Source organism: Tiliqua scincoides, chromosome 1, assembly GCF_035046505.1.
Source record: "Tiliqua scincoides isolate rTilSci1 chromosome 1, rTilSci1.hap2, whole genome shotgun sequence".
Taxonomy (NCBI): Eukaryota; Metazoa; Chordata; class Lepidosauria; order Squamata; family Scincidae; genus Tiliqua; species Tiliqua scincoides.
In genome coordinates this window covers 233,407,586-233,419,615 of record NC_089821.1, presented here as the reverse complement: position 1 = coordinate 233,419,615, position 12,030 = coordinate 233,407,586, and the positions used below count along the sequence as shown (strand labels likewise).

The following is a 12,030-nucleotide window of genomic DNA, read 5'->3' as shown; positions in this document are numbered from 1 at the left end:
GACGTGGCAGAGGTCGCTCCAGAGCAATCTCATCCACTGCCCTGGTCATTTCCCCATTCCAGATGTCAACCAGGGCCTCAGATGAGGTGCCAGTCTTGGCAGTGGGAAAATCCCCCAGAGCCCTCAGGAAACCTACAGGATTCATTAGCCTCCGGGGGCGGACCATAGAAAATGGTCCCCCGCCTCTGCGGAGGTAGGAAGTCGCAACAAACCTAAACCTTACCAGGAAGTGATCTGTCCATGACAACGGAGTGATCTTAATCTCCTCCACATCCAGATCACTGCCTCCGTGTCCAGCTGTGAACACCAGGTCCAACACGTGTCCTGCAGTATGTGTCGGGGCCCCAGATCTTCTGGGACAGGCCCATGGTTGTCATGGCGGCCATGAAATCCTGAGCTGCACCTGCTGCAGGGGCCTCGGCATGAATATTGAAGTCCCCCAGCATTAACAGGCGGGGGGCCTTCAATGCCACCCCCGAGATCACCCCAGTCAGCTCAGGCAGGGAGACTGTTGGGCAGCAGGGCGGGTGGTACACCAACAGAATCCCAATCCTGTCGGGTCCTCTCAACACAACATGCAGGCACTCGAACCCAGCAGACGGCTGGACAGGGCACCTAGTAAGGGACTCACGATAGACCATTGCAACTCCCCCTCCCCGTCCCTGCAATCTTGGCTGCTGCAACACCTGGAAGCCTAGTGGACAAAGTTCAGAGAGACTAACGCCTCCCTCCATGTCCAACCAGGTCTCTGTAATGCATACCAGGTTGGCTTTCTCATCCAGGATTAAATCCCGGATGATACAGGTCTTGTTCTTCACTGACCTGGCATTCAAAAGCAGCAGCTTCAGATCCAGGGACTCACCGCCAAGACCACCAGGCATCCGAGAATTGGGGGAAGGACCAGAAGGGGAGATGATCTGCCTGTGATAAACTCTCCTTCTCCTGTAACGGCCTGTCCGACTCCTACCGCCATATCTCCCCTGGCCCGTCACTCTCTTGATAGTGGCACCCTATCAAGAGAACCTCTACTGGTGAGACAAGTATGCTTTTCTTTCTCTGTTTTTTCACCATAGTTTGCTGGGGGTCTCCACTCTTAGTATGTAGTTTTAACATATGCTTATTTGTGAGTAAACCCTGTTGAACATAGTGAAACCGACTTCCAAGTGAAACAGACTTCCAAGTAAACAGAAATAGGATTTTACTTAAAGTACTTCTTGCTAAGGCCTAAACTAGATGTGCACACAAGTGCTTGCAAGAGAAGTGTGCTTCAGACTGGAAGCACCTCTTCTTTTTTATCAAAATTGCTGTCCTGTTTGTGAGAGAGACAGTATGACTGACTCTCCTATCTGGTCTGGAATGCACAGGGAGGGGAAGGTTCACTCTTTCCTTGTACAGACATGTGTGTCATGTCTCCCCACCCCCCAGTTTTCAATAATCTGCTCTTTTGACCCTTGTGTGTAGTGTGTATGAGGAATGAACGGGCTTTGGGGAGACGGAAGGAGCTCTCCCTCCTGCCAGTGTTTTCGTGGAGGAAATGTAGAGTAACAGAAGTCGCATGCCAGAACTTGCTTTTTCTTTTGGTCTATGTCGTGGGCTGGGAACATCTCGTCAAATGGGGCCATGGTGCTCTTTGCCTTGGAGGTGTCTCAGACTAGCACTACTCTTTGTGTTCACTATGGGAACGTGCCGCCTGATGCATTGCTTGAGGAAATATTGGCTTGCAGAGGAAAAGCTGGATCCTGAGCATATGTGAGAGCCAGAGACCCCCTTTGATGAACCTCTGGTGGGGGCAGCGTGAGGAGTAAAGGAGCACCTAGTAAGGTGCAGTGGAGATGTCCTATTTAGCGGTAATGATATGGGTGGAACCAGGAAAGGACTGGCAGGGTTATTGGCCTAAGAGAAGAGTGACCAGCACTCGCCTATCAGTGAAAAGATAGCAGAACACTTGTTTTAAAAAAAGGGGGAGGGGTTCCACTTTTCAACGTTTTCCTGTTTTTGACAGTGTTCTAGTTTTAACCTATCAGATAAGTGGGGAACACCTATATATGGTGTTCTTATGAAAGCATCCCAGCTTCCTCTGCAGTCCACTTCCTGTTAGTGTTCTCACTGTTGCCTCTTGCATCATTTCTCTAGCAGCTACAAGTCTAGTTCTTGTTGTCTTGCTTCCTGTTCCAGAGTAAAAGAAAAAAAACACACCTTCCTGTAGCAAAGAGAGGTGAGTCATGAGTATGATGGGGGAATTTGAGTAGGGTTTGCTGTTATCCGCAATTTCAGATGTCCGCAGTAAGAGCAGGAACCTCTCCCCCATGGATACTGCTAGATACTTCCCTCCTGTCAAAAATCCCTTACAGGTCTCCAGTGAAATAGTGAAATCTATTGAAACAAAACTATTTGTATTGGCAACCTTCAGTCTCGAAAGACTATGGTATCGCTCTCTGAAGCGTTAGAAAAACATTCTTCTGGCCTATTTTGTCCATTAGACCAGAGTGGCTTACTTCAGTGGTTTTCAGACATTTAGCACTGGGACCCACTTTTTAGAATGAGAATTTGTCAAGACCCACCAGAAGTGATATCATGACCAGAAGTGACATCATCAAGCAGGAAAATTTTAAAAAATTCTAGGCTACAATCCTGCCCACACTTACCCAGGAGTAAGTCCCATTTGTTAAAAGAATATACATAGTAGCTTATTAAAAGTATAGGTCTGTAACATTTCCCCAGATGTAGTCACATCCCATGGTAGCATCAAGTCATATATTAAAAATAAAATATTTAAATGAATGGGGACCCACCTGAAATTGGCTCGTGACCCACAGTTTGAGAAATACTGGCTTATTTTATATCTGTAATTATTTTATATGCCTCTCGTTGGTGAAATCCTTGTATATAATCCATTGAAATACAGGTGGGAACTCTGTATCCACGGGGTTCCATTCAGAAACCCCCCACAGATACTGAAATCTGCAGATACTGGGGGCCAGTTTTAAGGGCTTTTAAAAAAAAGTGTGCCAAAACAAGTTTTCCTATCTTCATGTGGCCAAACCTTGTTATTTCCTAGCAAATCAATTTAAAAAAACAAAGTTTCTTTGCTCTGGTGATTGGAAAACAGCCTTACTGACCTTTTGACTCTTACCTTAGAGTCATTAAGAAGACAATCCATCAATCAGTCCTCTTCCAAGTGCTTCACTCAGTCCCTCCCTTCACCAATGCAAACATGCTCATGGGGAAGGGAGGGGCCTCTGGAGAGAGAAGGATTGATGGATTGTCAGCCAGCTGCCCCCCCCCTCATATTAAGGAGGCTATTGTTAAAGGACTGTTCAGTTTTTTAAACTGATTTTAAAGGGGTGCATTTTTCCCCTTCTCCAGGGATCAGCACATTCCTTCTCACTTGCAGTGGCCATTCGTGTTGAGTCAAATCTGTGTATAAAAAATCAGTGTATAAATAGGCTGGACCTGTAATTCAAAAATAATATACTAATTACAAAATCACTAATATACAAAAATAATATACTAATTCCAGTTGTAACGACGGGGATACATTCTCCAATCCCTGTTGTTGTGCGATTAGGTTGTTAAGTGAATATTTGGCCCAATCTGGTGTCTTTGTTGTGTAAACAGGCACTCCCTGCCAGAAACTAGCTAACTGTATAGGCTACTGGAGATAGATTGCCTCTTCTTTGCATTAAGGGCCTCTTTGTTGTGTAAATGGACTCTCTGCTGCAGGCTATGGGAGTCCTGACTGCCTCATTAAGAGACTCTTTGTTGTGCTTTGAGCATGGTCATATATGCGGTTCGTTGTTAAGTGGAAGGTTGTTAAGCGGCGGACACCTGTATGTTACATAAATCAGATCTGCTGTACTACATGTGGAAGACAAATGAATTTGTGAGATAGTTGGATAAACTGCTCCCAAATACATAGGAAGCTTTCTGAATCTCTTGTCGTTTTAAGGCATGCCAGAGATGGTGTGCTATATTTCTATAAATATTGGCACCAAGGACTAGTGCAGGGTAAATCCTGTCAGACAAAATATTCCAAGTATGCTCATGTAACTGGAACAGTCTGGGTTTGTGTATTTTACTTGCTGTTGAACTAACCCTAATCACTGAAAATTTTGTTTGCTTGTTGCCCAGAACAATTAAATTGACGTCATTAAAAGCAAAGCAGTAAGTCTGTATTGTTAATTACATTTATTCTTTACAAATTGTCTTTTTTTCCTTTCAGTATCTTAGAATAAGTCTTTTTCTCACTCTTCCTGGTCATTAAAATAGCTTATAAAATATTTCATTGTTTCTCTGAATAGAATGTACTCAGAGAAGGGCAGTCAAACTGAGGAAACAATTCATACCCCCCCCATAAATTTGGAAGATGGCTAAGCAGACTCAAACCCAGAATTGTGTTAAGTTCATTCACTGCCTACTTAAAAGCTATGTAGTTTTTATATTTATAACTTAGCATTATGTATGTGGAGTTATAATTATCCCATTTTAACCTACCAAGCAACCTGGTGATTGTTCTGGTGTTGCTCATTTACTACTCCATGTCAACTATCCTGTGAGTTTCACAGTTGATGTAATGTCCTTATTCATCCCAGCGTAATAACTTTTCCAGTGGCTGTTTGCTGGTGTCTCCTGCCTTTTTAATTTTTTAATAGAAGGGCCTTTGGGATAGGGAACCACCACTTTTTGTTGTGCATACTGTCTTGAGAACTGTTTTTGTTGAAGGTGACTCTTAAATATTCTTTAATACTAATGGCTGAATAGAGTTTCATGCACCTTATTATCTTGATAACTGCATAGATTCTTACCAGGTTTCTAGACGGCAGAAAAATACTTACTTGCTCAGTATCCGCAAATGAAATATTGCTTTAGGCCATGGGAAATAAAGAATATTTGGCTTTCCTACATGAATGCCAGAAAAGTTGGGTACACCAGGTGAAAATGTTGTAAGAGTATAACTATTGTGGAAATAAGAATCAGAAGTAAAAAAAAAGTACTATATACTGTATATTTTTTCCTGAGCATTTCTAAACAGTTGCTTTTCATTCTTTCTGCTGTCATTTTTCTGCTGTTTGATCCAGCAGTTTTTAAAATCATAAAATGTATGTTTTACCGTTAGCCAGTTTGCCAATACTCAACATATGGAGTGTGTTTTTAAAAAGTGAGCTTCTCTAAGATTCCAGTAGTCAGCAAATAGGTATGTTTGAGGATTTGCACTTTTTCACTAACCAAGAAACCAATGCTGCATCCTTTAGGTAAGCCTCAGGGCTGGACTGTAAGTGTTTTGGGTGTTCAAAATAACTGAATGCAGCTATGCATGTTGGAGCTAGTTGTTTCCATGCAAGAAATAGGTTTTTGCCTTGTGAATTTGATTGAACAAACTTGGAGTCACTGAAATGATAAACTAGAAGCAAATAGAACAAGTCTAGTAGATTCAGTGATATTATCAATATATTTGTTGTTTGTTCTCTGAAATGTTAATTTTGCTTCTTTCGTCATAAAGAAATGTGAGGGAACTATGTAGCTTAAAGTGTCAACGTCTGTACATTGAGTGTTTTTTACATATCTATAATTATTGCTGACAGGGATTGCCTTAGAATCTGGGGGACCCAATTCAAGACTTTTTTATGGGGGACCCACCCCTCTGGCAGGTCCCCCTTATTCGCCAGAACAAGTGGCAGTGGCAAGCGTAGGGTTGAGGGTGCCCTGCACAAAGTACAACACATGGAAGAAGGTGGCAGTGATGTGATGACATCACTTCCAACTGCTTCAGTTTCCCTGCCCCTCCTCCCCTGATTTCAAGACAATTGGATCCAGGGGTGAGTGGGAGGGCTGTCCAGCAGCAGCACTTTGCTTGCTGTGCTCTCCTTGTGATGCCTCAGCATGGATGATTGCATGCCAAAGCGTAAGCTACTGAGCAAGGTGCTGGTTGTGGACTTTCCGTTTGCTGCCCCATTGTAGGGCCCCACCAAGCATGGGGTCCAGTTTGGCTAAATTGGTCCAATTGCCCTAAGGCTGCCCCTGGCTCTGGTACTGTGCAGGACACCTATGCTTAGTAAGCACTCGCTTGGTCCAGGCAGTGTCTTTTCCGTTAGCTTGGTGCGGTGTTGCCTGAAAGTGATCTGTTAGACAAGTGCCACAATCCACTGGCCTAACAAGAGGCTTCCTTAGGAGCAGGGTGCAATTTGGCGAAATTGGTCAAATTTGCCTAAAGCCGGCCCTGGTGACAGTACAAAGCAATAAATTCAATCTCGTTTGCAGGGAGGCAACAATGCTGGACATACAGTTGTTGTGGATTCGGTGGAATATGACTTTCATCTTCTGCCCAGTGGTATCATCAATCCAAAGGTCACTGCATTCATTGGTAAGTGATAACAGTATTTTTCAAAATTCACTGTACATCCAAAGTCTAGAACTTCTTGGGTATGAGTGAAAAATGAGCATTAGTAGATTTTTTCACTAGTGTTGAGAGCAGAGCATATAGCTGCCCTATTCCTTAGCAGAGCTAGTATCAGGTTGGTTGTAGATTCTAATGTCATAGGAAGAAAAGTGCAAGAGAAATGGATTAATATACACCTCTCCCCTGCAGCACTATCTCTCCAATCAATTAATAGCACTGCTCTGGACCTACTTTGAAATAAAGTAATGTGCTCTCTCTATAGATACTCAGATAGGAGACATAGGGCCCAATCCTATCCAATTTCCCAGTGCCAGTGCATCCATGCCAGTGGGGAGTATGCTGCATCCTGTGGTGGGCAGCCACACACAGAGACCTCCTCAGGGTAAGGGGAACATTTGTTCCCTTACCTCAGGGTTGCATTGTGTGCTGGAAAGTTGGATAGGATTGGGCCCACAGTCAGTCTCTGTTCCTGGTGAATTTACCAGTATAATGTGTGTACTTGCAAACATGTTTATTTGTATTTACACTTACTAGGTATGAACTTAGAAATCTTAAATGGACATCTAAAAATGAAATGTGTGGAATGACGTTTAGGTTCATTTCTTTTCTTTCTTTCTCTTTGCTTCCCCCATCCCCCACAAGTCTATTTGCTTGCCTAAAATGTGCTTGCCTAAAAGTTTCGTCTGGTTCATGTTTCTGAGGTGCATGTTGATTTTTCTTAAGAATTCTCTTTGAACATGGAAATGACAACTGGAGAATATGAATTAAAATGATTGTCTTGAAATGCAATCTGTTTTCAAAGAAACTGATTTATCAGTAGTCTGAAGGCAAATGAAATTATTTCTTTTTTCCATACAGCATATCCCAAAATTCATTACTTTAGTCCAGTAGCAACTAGACATTGTTGCTAACTGTGTATTTGGGTAACAGTAAGATAACAGTCCTTCTTTGGTTGTAACTAATGGGGCTAATTCTAGCAAACTTGCTGGAAATATGTGGTCAGGGAGCAGGACTGTACCTCTTTCCCCCTTGGAACAAAGGATATCCATGTATGGACATCTCATATGCATAGTCTGTATGAAAAATCCAAGTCTTGTAGGTTTTATTATACTGTTACTCTATGCCAGTGCTTCTCAAACTGGTGGGTTGTGACCTACCAGTCTGAGAAGCATTGTCTCTGTCCCCTTAAAGGAGCGGTGTAAGGGAATGGTGGCGACGTGATAGCCAGATCACCAGTGATCGTCAGAGTTCATCTGGATGAACACACCGAACTTCAAGGATAGACATCTGCTTGAGCAAGATCAGGACAGAATTTATCTGGGAAGGGGCCATCAAGGTTTTTGTAGTCTGGGGAATCAGAGGAGCCCCTCCCCTCAGGAAGACTTTGTGGCCTGCCTGCCTGAGAGGGAGGAGCTTCCCAGAGGACAGGGACTAACCTTGCCATGGAGATCACCGGGAAGGGGAATTCACCAGTAAGCTCAAATCTCCCCTCCCCCTTTTTTACTTACCCCAGTCTGTGCTGGCTCCAGGGTGGGAGGTGCTGGATGTCCCACGGAGCCCTCTGAAGGGCTCTCCACACCTCAGAACACTGAACAAATACGATCGCAACCCACTTCCAGGTTGTAGTCGTGAAACTGGAAGTGGGTCATATTTGCATTTTTTCAGTGTTCTGAGAAACCCTGCAGAGGGCTCTATGGGACTCCCTGCACCCCCCCTCCTCAGGAGCTGGCACAGACCAAGGTAAGTAAGAAAAGCCCCTATGTCCCTGGCTGCAGAGTGATCCTGGCAATTGCATCGTTGCCATTTCCCCCCCCCCCCCGGCAGAGATTTATCACTGTTCTCAAACTCCCTAAGAGTTTGAGAACCACCGCCCTATATATAATCTGGAAATTGACTGTGCAATTCATGACTGTGCATTTTTTTAAATGCTTATAGAGGCCAAGGATGAGATGCTCATACATGGATGTTCAAAAAAACATGGAGGTAGTGGTGCTTGCAGCAGATTGAGCAACTGGGCAGAATTCCCCCACCCCCAATAATAGGTGATAAAGTTGTCAGAGGTAGCCATATACACCACCCATGGTGAAGTTTAATTGTTTTGTTTTCTGTGGTATGTGACATATGCTTACAACTGTATGTGGTTTTGTAGAAATGTAGAAACATATGTAGAAATGTTTACATAAATACCTACTTTAGAACAGCATATTCCAAAGCAACAAACGGATGCAGTCTTGTTAAAATATACAAGTATGAAAATGTATTCTGATCCAGCTAGATGGACAGATGAGCAAATACTATTGAGTTACTTTTTGAAACCTTATAGTACAATCCTATACATGTTTACTCAGAAGTAAGTGTTCCTATGCAAGTCCTGAGGCATTTGCCTAGGAAAGGAGGCATTGGATTGCAGCCACAGGGCCCTAGCCTATCCAACTTCCCAGCACAGATGCAGCCCTGAGGTAAGGGAACAAATATTTCCTTACCTCGAGGAGGCCTCTGTGACTGCCCTTCCACCACAGGATGGACTGCATGCCCCAATTGGCATGGCTGCACCAGCAATGGAAAGTTGGTTAGGATTGGACCCTTAGTTGATGAGTTAGGATAACTGAAAGCCTGACAAGATTTTTAGAAATCTCATTGAAATAAGTGACTGCTCGCTAAACCTGCATCTGAAGTGATGAGGCCAAAGAACTGTATAGACCATTCCACATTAGCTTGTGTTTTGGATCACTTGAAATCTATTAATTGGGAGATTTAAAATAAATCATAATGTGCTAATAGTATTTGTATTCTTTTCACTAAAGTGAAAACTGTAGACTTGAGAGACCTTGACATGTATTGCTTACTGAACTATCTCTTTCATGGCTTTCTTCAGGGAATGGTGTGGTAATTCACTTGCCAGGGTTGTTTGAAGAAGCAGAGAAAAATGTTAAAAAAGGAAAAGGTGAGAACAACTTTCTAAAGATACTATTGAAAAGAAGTGGCAGGAATGCTCTTTGTTTAGCAGAACTTCATACTTTTTACTAATGTGCTTCTGCTCAGTTGTCTTACAGTATCCAATTAGTAGCTGATTTTTTTAAAGTCAGTTGGTTCTCGTGGACTTTTAAAATTGGAAATAATACTTAGCTGCTCTTTTGCTTTAATTCCTATAACTATAGATACAATGCTCTAAAAAGCAAAAGCATGCTATGTTTTGTCTTGATTAAAGTCCTTTTGTCGGTAGTCCATAATGCCAGATAAATGTTCAGCTTTTCTAAGGCTGCAATCCTATGCATACTTTCCTAGGAGCAAGCTCCATTGAATGGGACTTCCTTCTGAGTTAAACATGCATAGGAGTGCACTGTGTCATCTCTTGAAAAAGAAAAAAAAACAATTTTCTGATTTATATATGGGAGAAATAATATTAAGCACCTAGAAATTTAAATTTTGTAGAGGAGGGAATTTCAGCAGATGCAGCTTGTTATCTGTGAGATTCCCTCACCTGGTGAAAATCCCTCTTCCTCACAATTACTAAAAGTCCAGGAGTCCTAAAGTTGAAAGGTTGGCCACCCCTGAAGTAGAAGATTTAATTTCAATTTCAAAAACCTTTATTAGGCATAAACAAACAAACCAGATGAAAAGACAAAAACACAAGCATACATGGAAAAGGCAATGTAAGCAGCCTCTAAGAATTTGAACTGTTAGGGTAAATGGCAGAATTAATTCTGTGTCTTGTTAGAATATCGAGCAGAAAAGTTGCCATTTGGCTTATGACTAAAGCCCCAGTAGAGGCAAGAAGCGAGCATAGGACATCAACATCCCGCATCCAGGACAGGCCATCCCGAAGTGGGTTTAATAACATGCTTCTAATATATGTATAGCAAGGGCATTGCAATACAATATGAGTTAAGGATTCAATTTCTTCAAGATTACAGATGCAGTTGGTCGACATCTGAGGGTATTGACAATATCTGGCATCTAGTTCATAAGATGGAAACACATTGCAGCAGGCAAGTGTAAAAGCTTGCCGGGCCTGTGAATCAATTAACAAATGCAGATACCTGGGATGACAACCAAGAAGTCCTAATATTTGATACATTTGAAATTTCCGGGAATTGATGGTCTGAAACAGACTGCAGAGATTAAAACTTATTTATCCTTTCAAGTCATGTGAAGTCAATTTAGTGGTGTCCTCTCAACTGTCTTTCAAAAAGATCACAGCTGGGGTAACACTTGCATGAACTGGTTCCCCCCCCCCCCCCCGAGAATGGAAAGAACATTTCATTTGTGCAAAGGATCCTTATGGAAGGATCTTTTTGCATGAATAGAACTCAACTTCTGTTCTTAGGAGAGATGGTATTCACATAGTACTCTTCGGGTCACAGAACTGTTACTCTGGATGCGATTCAATGTTAAGTTACTAATAATACTCTGATTTCCAAATGTCATGTTAAAAGTAATGTCCCTCCATTTCTTCTTAAAGGATTAGAAGGCTGGGAAAAAAGGCTAATTATATCTGACAGGGCACATATTGGTAAGTAAAAACATAAATAGTATCATCTTTAATCATTCTGATAGCTCTTTGAATCTTACTCTGTGTAGGGATGTTCCATGTTGGGTTTTTGTGGTGCTGCCTTCTCCTACACTGCAGTGTAGTCACTGCATTGCTCAAGTAGCAGCTCTTGATGCATATGGAACTTGAGTGTAGCCTCCAATAAAGTACAGATTGCTATGTTTGAAGAGCAAACACATTTGTTCGTTTTCAAAGTTAGTGCCAGGCCAGAACGTTTCACTATCTGAAGCAAAACACCGAATGGTAATCTCCCTTTCTTATTTAGAGTGATATGTGAACACTACCTTTCCCCAAGCCCATTATGCACATCTATGGGTAAAATAAATGTTTTCTATTGAAATACTTGGTTCCTGTAACGAAAAAGAGTAAGCAAGTCTTCTACTTCATGGTTTTGGGGTACAGTGGGGCACATGGAGGTCATGATGGGAATCCTTGATATTTCATGTATGGTTTAGTGAATAGAATGTTTGATTTGATTTTGGGAGGCTTTGGCTCAAAGTCCTCCTCAACAATTTAGCTCTCTGGTGACATTGGGTTGCTAACTTTCTTAGCCTGGTCTGCCTCTCAGGTTTATTGTGAGGATATAATGGGATATCTATGTCTATGCTGCCCTATGTTTTGTGCAGTTGGAGGCTATAGGAAAAAGGGCAAGTAATCAGCAGGTTGGATCATCTTTTCTGATGAGAGTTTGTATCTTATTTCAGAAAAGAAATGCATATAAGGGTACATGGTAGAGAATTATGAATTGTAAAGAGGGAGCAACAAACTAGTCTGTTCCACTTGGAGTCATACAATATATATACTGATTAGCCATAGGTTCAAAATGGAGAAAAGGAAGCATCTTTCCTCATAGTGTATTGCTATAAGACATTGTGGGGGGAGGCCTTCTAAGAAGACTTTTTAATAGTGTGATCCTTTACAAATGCACCTGCATAATGATTGGGATTTCCTGGCACCTCTTTTCAGCAGCACCTCTTCTGCCAAGGGGGCACACTGCAATTCAGCAACTGAGAGCAGCTAATGGCTGTGCTGGGAAGCACTGCTCAAAAGAGCACTGAGACAACCTGATTTTTCTGCCAAG

General features: G+C 42.3%; 1 protein-coding gene across 5 annotated transcripts in view; it reads left to right on the top strand.

Moving 5' to 3' along the window:
• ADSS2 (adenylosuccinate synthase 2) overlaps nucleotides 1-12,030 on the top strand; it is a 63,897-nt gene that overhangs the window by 25,125 nt on the left and 26,742 nt on the right. For all 5 annotated transcript variants that reach the window (XM_066617628.1, XM_066617611.1, XM_066617595.1 and 2 more), the window contains 3 exons: nucleotides 6,259-6,361; nucleotides 9,273-9,341; nucleotides 10,860-10,910. In XM_066617628.1, the coding sequence (XP_066473725.1) occupies nucleotides 6,259-6,361; nucleotides 9,273-9,341; nucleotides 10,860-10,910 (223 nt within the window). The remainder of the gene's footprint in view (nucleotides 1-6,258; nucleotides 6,362-9,272; nucleotides 9,342-10,859; nucleotides 10,911-12,030) is intronic.